Genomic DNA, 19057 nt, shown 5'->3' on the forward strand with positions numbered 1-19057 from the left:
TCCTCTTTTACAGTTTTGATCATCCATACATATAAACCAACTAGCATTTGATTGCAGTCTGTGGGTCACAAGACTGGGCCTCTTAACAAAGGGCATTGTAATTGAGCTATGAGGAGGAAGCTTTCAAGACCCATCCTTTTTTAGGCTTTATATGCTACCAACTCCAATATAAAATGCACATATAAGTTGCAGATGCTATTTTAGTGCCAAACCATTCAATTCATCCACACAAATAAACAGTGCATTTTGAAGCCAGTATGTAAGTTTTCTTATATTTCTTGTGCCAAACACAGCTTAGGGGGGATAACATGCTCCGCACTTTTACTGTACTGCACCTAAACAATGCCAATAGCTGTCAATCCAGCTTCACAACCCCAACTATCACATTTACTGCACTGCATCCAAATAATGTGACCTGCTGTCAAGCCAGCTTCACATACTCAAGCATTGGCAACTCAACCCGACGGTCAGTTGGGTTGTCCACAACCCCACCTATCACATTGACCATTAATCCTCGCCTCATGCAGATACCGACACACGAGCTTTCTCTCGAGGAGGCACCCGTAGCCAAGACTTCATCATGTCGTAGGCAGTGAAACCAATGGCCACTGAAGGGACAATCTACAAGGAATAAAAAATAATAATAATAAATAATCAGACACTTCTAACAGGACAGTGAAAATTTGCCTCGCAGAAAATTGCAGTGTTGGCTGCATACGCAGCCATCAGACCGAAAACAAGCATTTGATTTCTCCTTGGCTCATTACATAGTCAAGATAAACTGACCAGTTGAGGCCCCACAAATAAACTGACCAGGCTGGGGATGACCCTGATTCAGCAGGAAACAACACCCATTGCCTCCCCAACCAAAATTTCCAGGAAATCAATGTAAAGGCGGAAATTCAATTATCATTCCGAAAACATGGTCGCATCTTTTTAGGGTGAGAACTATCAGGAAAACAAAGCTGTGGTTAAAGGATAATTTTCTTTAGTTACCTTCACATAGTTGATGCTCAGACCAGCAAACAACTGTCTCCATCCTTGCCTATGGACAATGGTGGTGAGCCCTTGCATTGTGCTTCTGAATTCGGGATCACCTTGTTGAATTGATGACTGCATACTCTGAACCTGAAATAAAATTCGAACAACTCAATCAATGATAACTGATAATGCCAAGCTTTCAGCCTCATGTTTAGAAGTTCACTCTGTAACACCTGCATCTGCCGCCTAACCACATCTAATGGGTATGTGAACGTCTGTCCAAACAGACCAGCTAAAGCTCCACAAGAAAGACGCATTGCTACAGACTTTTGGTGTTCTTCAGGGACATGGGTCTTGAGCTCCTCATATATGTAGAACTTCAGACCAGCATATGGGAGTATCCCAATGAGTGTTGGACCTGATCATAGAGGGCAAGTAGTCAAGAACATTGTAAACCATGGCAGAAGAAAGATACAGAATCTAAGGTATCATTAGGTAGGGCATGAAAACAGGCCACGGGTTCGAGCACCCCTTGTAGTGCGAGTGCACGAGTGTGTGGGGTGTGATTGCATGAATGTGTGGGGGGAGGGGTGCATGTGTCTTTTAAAAAAAAAGGGTAGGGCATGAAAACCAGCACATACCCACACCTCGATACAGACCACGTACTCCACCTTCCATATAAACACTCTTAAACACATCTTTTATCCCATGGTAAGCTGGCTGGATTTGAAAACTATTCATACCATGTCCAAAACTTCCACTTGGGCCTCTCACCTACAAAAACCAACAACACAACTTCCTTATCAATCAACCAAATAGAGCAAGAAGCACAAATAACAACCATTGCATAAAAGTGTGCCGAGGTTTGAGTAGATTCTTAAAGAAAATAAAAGCACAATCAACATTCATGCAGGACCAGTCGATGCAATCCTTTAATGCAGGTAATGATAGGATATATATATATATATATATATATATATATATATATATAGAGAGAGAGAGAGAGAGAGAGAGAGAGAGAGAGAGCACGTCAAAGCAATGTTCAGACACTTGTTAATTAAATCAAAACTCGGTAGAGTTGAATCAATACCAATTTCAAGTACAAAGTCCAGACTGCGATTTGTCAAATGGCAGAGTCGATGATCAAATTGACCAAGTTCTCATATAATGAGAGGGTGTACCATTGACCAATATGAGTTAAATCCAAAAAATCAAAAAGCAAATTCCCAAAGCATTCATTAGCTTTGAAAATTGCTTTCGAGTGAGAACAGTAGTGGATAAAACAACAAAGATGAATGAGAACAAGAAAAAAGACCCAATGGCATGTGTCTAATACCATGGTGTGGCTTTAAATGGTATAGAACATAAAAAGTGAGATAACCAATTTGGTCACCGCAAAGGCAACATAAATAACAGAACTATTAACTTTTATTTCAATCTTTGGCCATTCAATCTTTTTTTCTCCATTCTGATAATTGATAAAGGATGGAAGAGTACGGGTTTCAACAGTTGGATTTCTGAAAATAGCATTTTATTTAGTAGCATTTAAAAAACCATTGGAAAGGTCATCATTGTTGTCATCATCAGCATCATCATCATCGAAAGCCTTATCCCAACTAATTTATAATAATAATTATTATAAAAAAATTAAAAAAAAAAACATTTTCTTCAGTATAATGCTTTAAAGAAAATAAATAAGTTAACTTTTCATTTGTGTTCAACTATTCACGAAACCCAATGGACTAGGAAGAGGCACAGGCATTATAGAAGTCCTTTGCATCTTTGTTGATCAGTTCCCCCATCCTTGGGCTGTCAAAAGGGAATGGTATTAAATAAACCAGCCATACTGACCTAATACCATGGAGATTAGTGTGTCTGTGTGTGCGTGTCCATGTGTTTTCCTTTTTATCTTAATTGGTGGAGACTTTAGGTTTTTCAAAAGGTTCACAATCTTGGTGCTTCCCGCAAGATTCTTTTTCATAGTCCATACGAAGCGCAATGAGATTGTGTACTCATACACAAAGGATGTGGTTTTCACTTCCCCTTCAACTTTTACACATACTACATTACCTAATTAAAAAAGCTCTCAAGATGATCTTGCAAACTATCATGCAAAGTACCTGATAAGCAAGTTTGGTTCGAGCCAAATCTAAGGGATAAGTACATAAAACTGCTGTTCCTCCAGCCGCTGAACCAGCTAAAAGATCTATAAAAGGTCCTGTTCCCAAGGCAGAATAGTTGCTCAGAATCCAACATCGATATTGCTCATATGTCATGAAGTGTAATGCTGCATATGGAACAATCCGAAGAACACTAGCACCATTTCCTCTGAAAAACAAAATAAAAAATAAAAAGGACACCCAAGTATTTTTTAATGTAAGATAAAGCATTTCTCAAAAGGTAAATCAACTTTATTAGTTTCAAACTTACTTGTAGAAACCTAGAACACCCTCATTCTTCATCAACTTCTTTAAAGATTGTAGCACTCCCAGAGAATGATACCCTTCAGTTCTTGTCTGCAAATGATAAGATCAAGTATTACAGGATGCACCAAATAAAATCGATGAAGAAAACCGAAGTCAGGAACATATGACTATATAACTAATCATAAGGTCAGTGAATTGGAAGTAAATTAATTACCTCATCACCGATGAGGCTGATCATACAAAGAAATTATGGCGATAAAAATGCACAAAACATTTTCAGCATTTTTTTTATATATAAATGAGTAATTTCTTAAAGGTAAAAACTGTGAAAGAACTAAATAGTTCAAGATGGAAATCAGCAGTCTCTACATCTTGAGATTTATGGTCAGTGTAAAGACCAACACGAAGTCCAATGCATATAAAGTTGTCTGTATGGCTGGGTAATACGAGATGTAACAGAGAAGCCTAGATTCCTTGACCCGAACCTTAGTTGCAACCAGTGTTAGTTAGTTGTATCAGAATCTTTACATGTGTATTGCTGGCTGGGGATAAAGAAACATGCATCGATATTGCTGATATTATCACCAATACACGAAAATGTATCGCTTACTGAGGAAAAAATTGGGGAAACATGTGGAAAGTAGTGGAATTTCTCAATGAAACTCAAAGTGATGCTAAAATGTATCAGAATTTTTACATGTGTATTGCTGGCAGGGGATACAGAAACATGTATCGATATTGCTGATATTATCACCGATACACGGAAATGTATCGCTGACTGAGGAAAAAATTGGGGAAATATGGGGAAAGTAGTGGAATTTCTCAATGAAACTCAAAGTGATGCTAAAATGTATTAGAAATCAAATAATTACAAATAATTACAAATAGATGCAAACACAATACGTTTCCCTTGAATGGGAACCTAAAAGCATGTAACACCAACTCAGGGAAACATGGAGAAAATGGTGGAAATTTTTCAATGATACTTCAGGTGATGTTAAAATACACATATTTACATTTTTAAGAATCAAATAATAGCAAAAAAGATGCATATTTGCATGTTTAGAAATCAAGTAATAAGTTTCACTTTAATGGGGGCCAAAAAGTATGTATCATTGACTCAGGAAACATTGGGAAAACATGGGGGAAATGGTGGATCCATCCATGCATGCACGTACATATATACAAACACGCATGCATGATCCATCCATCCATGCATGCACGTACATATATACAAACACACATGCATGATCCATCCATCCATGCATGCGTATATACAATGACATATACATATATATACACATACATGATCCATCCATCCATGTATGCATGCATACACACATCCAAGCATTCGTCTATGCATACACACATCCAAGCATTCGTCTATGCATACACACATCCAACCATTCATCTATGCATACATCCATGATCCATCCATCCATGCGCACATATAAATAGGGCTTCTAAACCCCCTTTCAACAATATTTTATTCTTTTTAGATAAAAACGAACGAGATTTTTTTTCTCCCTAAATTTTTACATATTCCGTGAAATTGTGAGGTATTTTTCTTCTCAATTTCTTCTTCTAATGGTGTATTAAGGTTGTCCCATCAGACTTCCTACAAGGCAATTTCAGCTCAGTGTTTTCAATATCGATATTGACACATGTATTGCACCCTTGGGATACGAAAACTTATCGGGTATCGCATGGAAAATATTGCATGTATCGCGTGATGTATCGCTGTTTTTAGGAAACAATGGGAAATTGGTCAAATTTTTCAGTGAAACGTTATGGGATGTTAGAAAGACATTAATATACACTTAGAACTCAAAAGATCACAAAAAAACAAGTATACATGATAAGTTTCCTTTGTGTAGGTTCTAAACCTTCAAAAGCCAAATCTGGCCCACAATGTACAATGCATTTATTCCAAAATATATGTTTTAAAATTATTTTTATAAAATTAAATTTATTTTTAAAAATAAAATGAGTGCGGCTACTGTTAAGATCAACATACACTCATAAACATATAAATCTAAAGCATAAATAACATATGGTCAATGTAATTTTTTTTTAACAAAATTTTTTATTTATTTTTGATATTTCTAATTAAAAAATCCAAAAAGCTTCGTCAATTTGTAGATCGATCTCCAAGCACTCTCACATGATTTTTCCACACTACAATTGCAAGTTAAATGGGTGAAATTGGAAAAAATGGATTTTCCGCAATTTTCCCAGGTTCAAAAATCGAGGATCAAAATCCATAATTGATCATGGAAAATCATAAATTACTAACTTCTTCCGCATCTTCCAAGTAATTTAAACAAGAATAAATAGTCTAAAAAGAGCAACAACTCACTAATTGGGTTTCTAGTTCCACATGCTCTTCAATTTCGATTTCCGCACCCAAGTCCCCTTTTCTCTCCATACGAATGAAAAGGATTGGGTCAAAATCCCCTTAACAACGTAATCTCAACAAAAAATAAATAAATAAATAAACCAAAAAAAAAAAAAAAAATCAAGTTTTTGTAGATTTTTAGCAAATTTCTAAAAAATTTCAAAAGGGAACCAACACAAGTGTGATATTGCCGTTACATGTGACACCTATCGATGATATTGGAGAACTTATAACCATGATATTTTCATAATATCACAATGTATCAATTAGAGTTAGACATGTTTGACCCAATCCGGTGGATCCAACCCAATCTGACCTGATTCGAACCGACGGCCTGGATTGGTGCGGATCAAGTAGGGCCAATCAAATCCGATCGTTCATCGTATCGAGTTCGGATTAGTGGCTAATCCGGACCGATCCAATCCGCACAATGTTCATTCAACACTATTTTCTGTAATGTTGTCCACTTGAGATCTGGATATACCTCATTTTTTGTTAATACCATAAAATGATCTAGAAAAATAGATGGACGGCATGGATGAAATAAACACATCATGGTGGGTCCACTGAGCACCAACCATCAGCCATGGGCCTATGGCAGGGGAGTAGCCCATCCCTCTCTTAGCTCATGGCTCGAGGTACACATCGAGCACCGAGCTTGACAGAGAGAGGGAAATAGTTCTATGTGTCAAGCTCATGGGAACTTCCCATGAGGTCGAACTGTGTGGGCCCCACCGTGATGCGTGTCGAACATCAACACCATGCATTTGATGGGTCCCCTTTAAATTATGGGATATCCCAAAAATCAGCCGTATACGGAACTCAGGTGGGCCATACCATCTAAATCATGTGAAGACATTCCTAAAACATATAAAATCACTTGGTGGGCACCACCTAAAATTTGGATGCATCTGAAACTTGGTCTGACCCCTCATCCAAGTGGGACACACATAATGAATGATCTGGATTTGTGAACCACAACTCAGTGGGCCCAAAAAATGATTATGAATATTATAATGGGAGGGTAACACGTGAAGCATTCACGGATTGCCGGATTGGCACTTTAGCAGTGGCTGGCAGGTATACCGTGTGCCAACGTACCACAGGTGATATGATGTCAACAAATTTTGTGGGTCCCATCATGAGGTATATGTTATATCCAAACCGTCCATCCATTTGGCGGGCTAGTCTTAAGGCTTGAGTCGAAAAATAAGACAAATCTAAAGATCAAGTGGACCACAATGCAAAAAAGCAGTGGGGTTGAACGTCTACCAGTGAAATAGAGGATTCGATCCGAACCATACCCAACTCGATCCAACTCGGTTTTCCTGACTGAGTCGGACTCGGTTCGGTTCAGGCCAGCAGTGTGACGGATCAAATCGAGTCAGAGAACTCGGACTCGGTCCCGGATCGGATCGAGTTCGATTTGAGCATTAAAAGTTTCAGACCGAGTAGAGTTGGACCCAATCCGATCTTACTCGACTCGATGCCCACCTCTAGTATCAATGTAGCGTCGATACATTACGATATATCAACATAGATCGATCAATATTGGCAAGTTTCCCAACTACAACCCAGTTTCGTATTGGCACTATGCGATATTGATAGTATCAGCTGATATTATTGATACTACAATCATTGTTTAAGCTTCCATTGGTGTCGTACAAGACAGTAAAATGAACTGAGAATTTTGAGTAAATTGGAAATTTTAGTTTAGAGGATTAGTGAATTTTGAAATATTGAACTTGAGGGTCTGAAATTTTTAGGGATTTTGAAAAAAAAAAAATGTGATTTGAGATTAGTGGAAATTTCGGTTTATGATTTGGGAAAATTGGAAAATTACCATTGATAATTGGGGGAATTAGGAAAATTGGAGATATAGGCTTTTGGGCTAAGAGAAATTGATAGATATTTTTTACATTATTGAATGATATTGACTTTTGTTGATTAAAAATATCAACTTGTATCTAAGTAATTAAATATGAACATAAACGATATATGTGACTAGAATCTGCAAAGCACATGCCTAGGCACACCTAGGCATTTTGGACACTCCAAGGGAAGATTTTAACACCTTTTAACTAGACTGCCTCAAGCACCACTTTGCAATCGCACGCTTGCCTCATGCTTGTTGTGACTAAACTCCATAGAAGGAGTGATTGCAGTATCAAGAGTCTCAACTGATACAATTGATGTCACACAAAGCTAATACGAAATTGGGCTATAGTTAGAAAAATTCCCGGTATCAATCAATATATCATGATGTATTGCAATGTATCAACAATATAGCGATACATTACAATATTCTAAAAATATTGTTGTTATAAGTTCCCTGATATCAATGATACATATCGCACGTATTGACGTTAATGCACTTGTTTCGGTCCCCTTACGAAAAAAATCACAAAGAACTACCAAAAAACAAAAACAATTTTCCCTTAAAATTTTCGGATGAATTATGTTGTTAAAGAGATTTCGACCAATCATTTTCACTTGTTTGGAAAGAAAATGAGATTTAGGTGCAGAAATTGAAATTGGAGAGTGAGTGGTAGTGGTAACAAAAACTCAATCGATGAGTTTTTGCTAATATAAATTGTTCTCTTATTTAAATTGCTTGGAATTTGTGGAATGCAGTTTGTAATCCATGATTTTGCACGTTTCACATGCTAAATCATGGATTTTTACCTTATTTTTTGAATTTGGGGAAAACAAAAAAATTTAGAGAAAATCCACAATTTTCTTGATTTCACCCATTTTACTTACAAATAGTGTAGAAAAATCATGTGAGAATGCTTGAAGGCTAATCTACAAACTGACATAGCTTTTTTGAATTTTGAAAAAAAAAAGTTATTATTATTATTATAACTATCAAAAAATTAAATAAATTAATTAAAAAAAAAATTACATTGACCAGATGTTATTTATGCCTTATATTTATTTATTTACGAGTGTATGTTGACTATAACATAAGCCACACTCATTTATTTATTTTCAAAAATAAATTTAATTTTAAATATAATATTTTTAAAATAAATGCATTGTACATTGTAGGACAAATTTGGCTTTTGAATATATCGGTTGGGTTTTCATACATATTTTCTATGATTGAAATTATATCGATTGATTATAAATATAGTTGTATCACTTCTATTAAACAGCGCATAGTTTAGAACCCTATCCAAAGGAAACTTATCATGTATACTTGTTTTTTATGATCTTTTAAGTTGTGTGTATTAATGTCTTTTTTAACATCCTCTGAAGTTTCATTGAAAAATTCAAGCAATTTCCCAATGTTTTCCAAAAACAATAATACATTAGATATTTCTCATGTGATACACAGTATGTTTCCGTATCCCAAGGGTGCAATACGTGCATCGATACTGATACAGAAAACATTGTATTCCAATGCAACATATCTATACTCGGGTAATCTAAAATATAATGAAGAAGTCAAGAATCCTTGATCCAAATCTTTTACAATCTTACAGGAACCATATGCCCAAGGGGAAGCTCCTGCTCCAACTTTTTAGTAATTTGAAACAAGTTCTCCTCTGTTCCCACACGCAAATATGCTCTTGCTCACCAATGTTCTCGAAATCGTTATCAAACATAATATGGCTCGAATCGTATGGAGACACAAACCATGTTGTGAATCGTAAGATTTTTTTCTGATTTTCTTAGGTATCGAAATATATATATAAATACATTAGAAACAATTAAAAACTTGTCAATCATCTATTTCCCATCAATGTGCACCAAGAAATACATGTCATGATGTTTGGCAACTGAAATTTGTATAAGGCATACATTGTGTGATAATGTTAATAGATTATTGTCTTTCCTTTATATTTTGTGTTCAAGAACTTTGAAGTACAAGAGTCTTTTAATAATTTTACCAGTTTGGGTGTACAATCACATTGGAAAAAGTGGCATTTGATTCTATTGATCAAAGAAAAAGATAAAATGATGTCTTTGTTTTGGTTTTATGAATATCAAAATCTCCAAATCTTGTCTCTCTTAAAAGACAAAATGAGGATTTTTAATAGTGGAGGACCTTTTACATGTCTTAAAAGCAGAAGGGTAAAAGACGAGAAGATGAAGAAAAATTACACCAAAAAAAAAAAGTGAAAATTTTGGTTCTTTTATGTAAAACTGGGGCCCCTTTACACAATACACATTTTTCTTATGATTCGCATGATTTGATATGATAAGCATACGATTCAATACAATTCATACACTTTGGCTAGATTTTTTTGGGATATGCGATTTGAACCTACGATTATCGTGTGGCGGTTATGAATCAAGTCGCGCGATTTCGACAACATTGTTGCTCACACTTTTGCGCAACCAAAGTCCAAATCTCATGATGCCTATCCCAATCGCCAGGAATGAAAATAACCTTGCTCTCCTCTTGTTGAAAAACCATGAACTCTTCAAAGATTTCCTAAACAAACCTTCCCAACATCTCATAGCCCATGATGCTCAATCAATAGGAAAAATCTGAAATAGCCACCAAAAATTTTAAAAAAATAAATAAATAAAATTTAAAAAAAAAAAAAAAACCACTTTTCAAACAAATAGCCAAAAATTACATTCACAAACTGAATGATCAACAAAAATAAGCTTCTACTATTTCCAAACCCTCTTTTTTTTCTTTTTCTTTTTTAGAAAGATGTACTATTTCCAAACCTTGAACCTCAAGGACCTCAAAAGAGAGATGAACATAGAGAACACCAATTTCAATTATGCAAATTGGTTGATCTAGCTACTTCCAACCACCTTGGCTAACCTTTTTCTCAATTACAAGCATCGCACATAGAAACATTAAAAAAACAAAAAACATAAAAAACATAAAAACAAAACAAAAAACAAAAAACAAAAAAACAAAAAACAAAAAACAAAAAACAAAAAAAAAAAACTTATTATTAATATTATCAAAAGATGCCTCACATAACTCCACTCTTGAAAGAAAGCCAACCGGTCAGTCCTATACAAATAATTATTTATTTTTATTTTTTTGGAAGTAAAACAAATTAAGAAATTCACTAAAACTAAAGCAAACTTCCAATAAAATTGGAAAGCAAATATAACTCAAAAGAAACCCATTATGACATGGAAAGCTATCACCAATAAGAAAATAGGAAACTATCTTAAACAAGAGATGCTAAATTGGAGGTTTGAAGGAAAGTTTTGTAGTCTAAAGTCTTAAAGATTAGTAGAGTCAAATGGGTACTTGGATTGCACTTTCTTAAGAAGGGTTGCGGAGGCAAGGATTTGGTTAAAATTGATCAAGGTATTCCTCAAAGGGATGTATTCCATTAACCCGGTTCTTCTGTTCCAAAGCATGGGGCAATACATGAGGATGTTTCCAATAGAATTAGAGCTTGGTGGATAAGGTGGAGATGTGCCTATGGTGTTGTGTAATCATCGCATGCATATTAAACTCAAGGGAGATTTTTATAAGACAGCTATTAGACCTACCATGCTATACAAAGCAGGGTGTTGGACTGTTAAAAAGAAGTGTGGCCGGACATTGAGTGTTACAGAGATGAGGACGCTGAAATGGATGCTTGGAATTTGAAAAGATGGAATCAAGAAGGGGGTCATTTGAAGCAGCCTAGGAGTAGTCTTGATGAGAAATTAAAAAACGGAAAGCAGATTTATAATGGGCTCATCCAAAGCAACCTAGGAATAGTCTCGGAAGGAGATAAAATAATTAGAGCAGATCAAGATGGTTAGGTGGCGTGCAACGACTAGAGACAGCTCCAACAAGGAAGAGAACAATGATTAGGGTTGAAGAGTCTGAAAATAGTTTTGATAGGAGATAAAATAATTAGAGCAGATTGAGATGGTTCTTGTTAGTGAACAAATTTGTGCATCCTGTTTGTCAATCACGTAAGTCCATGTATCATGTAATCAGTTGAGCCTTTGGAAGCTAAAGATTGAAGGTACAAAAGGACGAGCATCAAGAAGTAAAGAACATGTAAATGAGGTGCATTGGTGACCCTAACCCTTAACCCAAAAGAACCCTTGAACCTCTAGATGATCTTAGCTAAATAGGTAAACCCTGTTGATCATCCCTTAGCCTTAGGAACCTAATTAGAACATGATAAGTAAGGCTATAAGAGGTGCGAAGCTGCTGTGAAAACATATACTCAAAACAACAGTTCTCGAGTGGTGCTCGATCCCATCGAGCAAACCTCGAGGAGTCTTCGATGGCATCGAAAATCCCTTCAATAGCATCAAACAGGAAATCAAATATGTCCAGCAAGAAATGATTATACTATCCGATTTTCTCGATGACATCGAGGTCTCCTTCAATGGCATCGAAGACCACTCGATGTCATCAAAAGGTAACTCATATATGTCCAACAAGAATTAATCATATTATTTGATTTTCTCGATGGCATCGACAGAGCCGTTATCTACCCATTTTCTGACCATTGGAACTCAAACTTCTTATAAAGGACATTCGGTTCTTAGGCATTTTGATGGGGTTTTGGTGCAACAGAAGCTTAAGATATTCCATGATCATATCCCTCATCCTAAAGCCTCTAAACCAATGAGTTCTAAGTCATATTCCTTGAGATTAACACTCTAATGAGGATTCTAACCTCCACCTTAAAGATATGCTTGAACTCTTCCTTTTTCTAGAGATTATATTCAACCTCTATAGGCATATCATTGTCTAAATATTATAGAAGACCCATCTAGGTGAATTCCCTAAAAAATACAACTTCATATTAGTTGTAAGAGATTCAATCAACCTCTTATCACCTTGGTCACCTCAAAGGAGCACTACATGCAAGGTGTTTGATCTTAAAGCTGGAGCATTCGCAAAGTATCGGCATAATGATCAGGGAAGCAAATGGGAACTGATTTGAGTATGGGAGAGAATCGATTAAGCAACCCGAGACAGTGCTATAAAAGGAGCTCAATTCGACAAGTTGTCAAGTGTAAGAGTCTGTATACTCTCTTTCCTTGTGTAAGATTGAGGGTAAGAGTTTGTGATCCAAACTTTACTAGATTCTTGTGTAAGACATTGGCTCTTGTGTAGGACCTTGGCTCTCATGTAAGGCTTAAAACTTAGGTTCTTGTGTAGGACCTTGAATCTTGTGTAGGGCCCAAATCAAGTTCTTATGTAGGCCACCGAACATGGGTGCGTTCGTGTTAGTGTCTGTGGGAGCCTCCGATGGGAGTAAACGTGGGTCCTTAGACTAAAACCGTGGTTATTGGTTAGTATATAGAAAACCAACTAAAGTCTCTTACGAGAGCCTTCGACGAGAGTGTAAGTCAATAGGTTCTTGTGTAGGATAGAGGTTTGTGGCGAGCCTATAGAAAACCACGTAAAGTCTCTTGCAGGAGCCCTTATGTAGGATTGTAAAAGTTCGAGGTTAACTTGATTTAAAACCTCCGATAGTTAAATCCGATACACTCTAGAACATAGCCTTCATTCCTTAGTTCTGTCGAGCTTTCGCACGCACAACCGTGTTAATTTCATTACACCATAAGTGAATTTTCAGTTACGTGACACGCAACAAAGGCTAGAGACAGCTCTAGTGAGTAGGAGAACGATGATTAGAGTTATAGAGTATGAAAAGATGATGAGAGGAAGACCTAAAAGGACTTAGATTGAGGTGGTGAGAAGGGATTTAAAGGCTTGTTCACATATTGAGGAGCATGCCTTAAATAGGATTGATTGGTGGAATTAGTAAAGAAACCCAAATAGCTGGGAAAGGTTTTAATGATGCCAACGACGATGATCTTAAACAATTGCGCGATGTCGATATTTCAAACATTGGTCTAAAGCAATCTCAAGACGAAATCAATATTGATGTCTTCCCATGGGCACAGGTAACGGCGTATAAATACCAGTATTCTGCTTGCTACCTTTACCCAGTTGACACACTCAACATTGACGAACAACGATCCCAACATCTTTCTTCAAACCTAGCCAGTAGAAACAGTCCTCAACCAGAGTTGTCGTTTTATCGATACCAAAGTGACCACCCAAGCTACCTGAATGAAGCTCTCATATAACAAGCTCTTGCATGGAACTCTTAGGAAGACACAACCTCATATCAACGAATAAGTACCCATCTTGGTTACTCAGTGACTGCACCGGAAATTAGTGTTGAAAATACCTTTCCAAAATCATCATCTGCGGTATAGTCCCGTTTAAGTTCTTCAAACCAAACAACGGAAACTAATAAGGTAGATAATAGGTGTGATTTTCAGTTGAGGGCATATGCTACCTTATTTTCAATATCGAGGTGATGTTTTAGGTTGAATATAAACTCATAAAGATAAGCACTAAACTTAGCATGCCTAGCACTCAACTTCTTCTAAGAATTCAAGTAACGTATTGCCTCGTGATCAGAATAGACAAAAAATTCCGATGAATTAGGTAATGAAGCCAATGCTTCAGAGCTTGTACAATAGCATAAAACTCTGCATCATATGTATAATAATTCTTTTACGCCCCATTGAGTTTCTCACTAAAAAAGGCCACCAGATGACCTTCTGGCTAAGGACACCTATTATGCCTATGTGGGATGCATCACAGGCAACTTCGAACACCTTTTTGAAATCAAGAAGTATAAGAACTAGAGCTTCTGTCATTTTTTGCTTGATTTCTTGAAATGCTTTTATTGTTGCTTTAGTCCACTCAAATGGATTGGACTTCATACATTCAGTAGTTGGCGTCATAATGGAACTAAAGTTCCTAATAAACCTTCGACAAAACGTCACAAGCCGGTGAAAACTGCAAACCTCATGAATGTTTATGGGAGTAGACCATTCAACAATGGCCCTTATCTTTTTTAAATTAGCCTTCGCGCCTTCTATTAAAACGATGAACCCCAGAAAAACCACGCTAGAACTCATGAAAGTACGTTTCTTCAAATTGATGTAGAGTTTCCCATGGCATAGTACTCTCGTCACTTGGAGAAGATGGTCCAAATGATCTTCTCGTGAACGGCTATAGATAAGGATATCATCGAAGTACACAACGACAAACATGCCAATGAATGGCCGTAGAAATTGCATCATCACCCACATGAACATGTTAGGTGCGTTCGTCGAGACAAAGGGCATAACTAGCCATTCATACAATCCAATTTTTGTCTTGAAAGCAGTTTTCCATTCATCTCCAGGATGAATTCTTACCTAGTGGTACCTGCTTCACAAGTCAATCTTGGAAAAGATCATAGCATTCGCCAACATGTCCAACATGTCATCTAGGCGCGGAATGGGAAAGCGACACTTTATTGTTATCTTGTTAATGGCGCGACTGTCAACACACATTCGCTAGTTGCCATCCTTCTTTGGTGTCAACAATGCTGGCACAGCAAATGGGTTTAGACTATCACGAACGAAGCCTTTTGTAAACAATGCTTCCACCTGTCGACAAAGCTCTGCATGCTCTGTCGAGTTCATTCGATATACTGGAAAATTTAGTAATGGGGCTCTAGGTACCAAATAAATTGCGTGCTAAATGTCGCACATGGGTAAAAGCTCACTTTGTAATCCAACAGAGACCAAATCCTGAAATTGGGAAAGAATGTCAGGAATCTCAGGTGGTTGAACAGCAACATTACCAGTTGGATTGGTCTTGCATCCTACCAGAGCATACATGATTCCACGTTCATGACTCTCCTCCACAAATCAGGCCATACTCAACACTGTGGAAGCCAACTTTGCCTCTTCAAATTTGTCATCCTTCATAGGGTTAAAAGTAATGGGCTTTCCTTCATATATAAAGTTGTACATGTTCTTATGACCCTTATGAGTTACATCCCTATCATATATCCATGGGCGCTCCAATAATATATGTGTGACCTTCATTAGAATGATGTCACACCAAAGCGATTTTTCATAACGATCCAAAGAAAAGTTTACTAAGCACCTCTTAGTCATAGGGATGAACGTGTCATTCACCCACGCAAACTTATATGGCTTAGGATGCATTTAAGGTTTTAAGTTCAACTTGTCTACCATAAACGTGTCATTCACCCACCTGCACTTTTCGGGCCATCTAATATGCCTCGTCTACGCTATTAAGCCAAACAGTTACCAATTCTCTTTGAATCTCGAATCGTAGCTCATTGCAATGACGCGCCACTTGTTTGTCTTCCAGTTTTTGTTAGGTGACACTGAATGACTAAGTCATAAAAACACTATGTGTACTCCTCCATGGTCAGATTCTCCTGCAAAAGCATGAGAAACTCTTGAAAAGAAGTCGTCTCATAATCCAGTGGCAAAAACCTTCACTTCAATCTTGCCTTCATTTCCTCCCAATTGCTTACAGTAGGAAGGCCACACCGTCGCAGATCTTCTTCGATGGTTTACCACCAGTCTTGAACTACGCCTTTAAGTTTCAAGGCAATAAAACGTAACTTAACAACTTCTTCCATTTCATACCAACAAAAATATCACTTCATTGACTTCAGCTAGTCATTGAACACCTTGGGATCCAAATTACCATCGTAATTTGGAATATCAATCTGGACATGCTTGGCGGGATCTAAAGTGCGAATATTCATTCCTCCTTCAAGATAAATTGGATGGTCCCGTCAGAGGTTGTCCATCCCTCTGGCTCCCAGTTGCACATAACGATTTTGTTGGGTCTCGTAGCCAAGCTCATATTCTTCTTCTTGGAATTACCATTCCAGACAGGATGCCTTGAGTTAACATTTCCGAATTCCAATTCTCCATCAAGGTCATCCATAGAAGTTTGGCGGTCTGGATTGATTCCCTTGTTTGCGTTTTCAAGTACAATAATATGTCCATACAAAGCATTCACTCTAGTTGTGGAACGAGCCTCTAAATCATCCACCCGTTTTGTGATTAAATCGACCACTTGTTGCAAGGTTGTGACAGTATCATCTTGAGGTTGTGTCACCATCTTAGGATTGTAAACTGTCCCTCTTCTAGTGTGGCGCATAAGACAATAGGCTTTCGCAAAGCATGCGAGAAGTTTTCTTCTTCTTCTTCTTCTTCTTCTTCTTCTCTTCTCTTTTCTTCTTCTTCTTCTTTTTTTTTTTTTTTCGTATGGAAAGAGAGAAAAGGCAAGGAATCGATGAGTTGGAACGGGATTAGAATGTGGTAGGGTTGGAAGAGTTTTTTTTTTTTTGTTACAAGTATGGTTTAAGGTTTGGTGATTTTGAGATAGGAAAAGGAAAGAAAAGAATATGGAAGATGACGGATGGATGAAGGAGAAAGATGAAAGGTTGGATTGGGATGAGAAAATTACATTATTCTAGTTTTCCCATGAGCAGAACTTGCTCTGATACCAATTGGAAGCAAATCCTAAAAGAAGAAGCAGATGGATTAATAAGAAAACAAAGAGATTACTGGAAAGACCCAACAATCATCTAGCCAAATGCTAGAGATCACGAATGCAAGACTATGAGCAAGCCCAATAGTCTTCTAGTCTTGAACTAAAGATCACTTTTCCCCCCTTCAATAGCTACCATAGAGAAAATAAGAGAATATCAATCGACTTGTCTTATTCTATATGCCATAGAGAAAATAAGAGAGTATCAATCAACTTGTCTTATTCTATATGCCATATGGCCCCATTTATAATCAAACCTTACAATCTGTAATAAAGGCTATGGAATCTAAAAATATGAGGAAATCAGAAAACACCTAAAAATAACAAAGCATTGTAATTAAGAAAGTGCCTGAATAAAAAGATAAGAAAAATCTAAAATTATTCCCTAAAAGAGGAAATTTCCTAATCTAGATATTTGAAAGAAAAGGAAAATAGAGATGGGCTAAAAAGGGAAGATGGTCCTTTTCTTGTACACACGTGTGGAGCATGGACGTATGGGATGTCGAGCGATTGCATCAAAATCCCAGCTTGATAGGGATCAGTGGGATAGGGATTAGATTTGATTGGGTAATATTTTGTATGTATTGCTTTTTTTGGGATATCCAAATCTTGGATAGGTCCATGGTTTTTCTTATATACATAGTTGTAATCAAATAAAAAAGTACAGAATTTTTTATTTTTTTTGAAAGATTAATTCAGTATCGTCCCTGCCCCTGGAGTAAGGAGCATATGGAGCCGTCATTTCTTTATCCATATATATAAATAATCAAACAAAATATTTCTGAAACATTCAAAAAAATTCTCCATTCAACAGAAATAGCCAAAAATAAAACAGCTAGGCAGACTCCAATCAATAACAAACACCACAAAAATCAAGAAAAAATAAAAAAACAAAATTGGGCTGACCTGCAAAAGAATCTTGATCCGCTCCAACGGGGCAACCACCGTCTTTGCAAACGCCCCTGCCGTCCCTCCAGCAATCAGCTCCTTAACATAAACCGGCAAGCAATCAACGAAGCAAACCTCCCCACGAGCCGACGACCCGTCAACGAATTCCGCCACGTTCGTCGTCAGCGTCGATCCTTGCGAGGAGCCCATCTCGATCCCCTCTCACCCCAAAATAAAAAGGAAAAAAAAAAAACCCCGAAAGTACCAGAGAAAGACCCGATTACCAAATTACCCCGCCTGCAACATGGCAAACTCCTTATCCCATCGATCTCTCGGGAGACAAAAGGAGAAGCCTTTCTGCTGAAAGGGCAGATACAAGAGCTTGAGAATGCTTAGAAACCGGTATAGTTTCTTCGCATTTCGATCTATCGTGAAGATGATAAGATACATCAACAGACGAGAAAGAAGGATGAAATCCGACCAACAGATCAAAAACCCCTCAAGAGAGAGATCGTTCCCATGGATCTAGATAGATTTCACCAATGCCCATTTGAAATCACAAGCGAGAAAATCAAGGAATCAAAGTATCTGATGAAGATGTGGATGAGATGGAGGGAAAAGCCAACCAGGGGTGCGTAAGATAAGGAGGGATGCGCACGGTATTGTTTTGCAGAGAGGAGAAGGAGGCTCTTCTTTCTTTTATTTCCTTCTTCTTTTTTTCCTCCTCTGCTTCCCCCGTTTGGCTCCTCGGAAGTCTTTGTTGTTTGCCGAGGCTTGCAAAAGAAATTTTAATAAAATGAAATATATAGAGAAACGCCCGGGCTTCGGGGAGATTTCGAAGGTGCGGTCCTTTTCTATCCAACGAGTATGGATGAAAAAAGTCGTCCAAACTATCTCCCGTTTCACGTGGCCATGTGTGGATCACCGTCCAGGATATCATTTATTGGACGATCATACGTTTCTGATAGTTAACGGACGGTTAGAAAGGAAAAGAGAAAGTGAGGGATCAGGTATTTGGATGACCCA

General features: G+C 37.3%; 1 protein-coding gene across 1 annotated transcript; it reads right to left on the reverse strand.

Annotated features, from left to right (window-relative positions):
- Nucleotides 1-240: 240 nt before the first annotated feature.
- LOC131218237 (mitochondrial carrier protein CoAc1) lies at nucleotides 241-18812 on the reverse strand. Its single transcript, XM_058212920.1, has 7 exons — nucleotides 18050-18812; nucleotides 3412-3497; nucleotides 3102-3309; nucleotides 1623-1755; nucleotides 1215-1399; nucleotides 997-1128; nucleotides 241-621 (listed from the first exon to the last, which is right to left on the reverse strand). The coding sequence occupies exons 1-7, from the start codon at nucleotides 18239-18241 to the stop codon at nucleotides 520-522; spliced, it is 1038 nt and encodes a 345-aa protein (XP_058068903.1). The 5' UTR covers nucleotides 18242-18812; the 3' UTR covers nucleotides 241-519.
- Between the last annotated feature and the right edge of the window lie 245 nt (nucleotides 18813-19057).

This window comes from Magnolia sinica, chromosome 1, assembly GCF_029962835.1.
Source record: "Magnolia sinica isolate HGM2019 chromosome 1, MsV1, whole genome shotgun sequence".
Classification (NCBI taxonomy): Eukaryota; Viridiplantae; Streptophyta; class Magnoliopsida; order Magnoliales; family Magnoliaceae; genus Magnolia; species Magnolia sinica.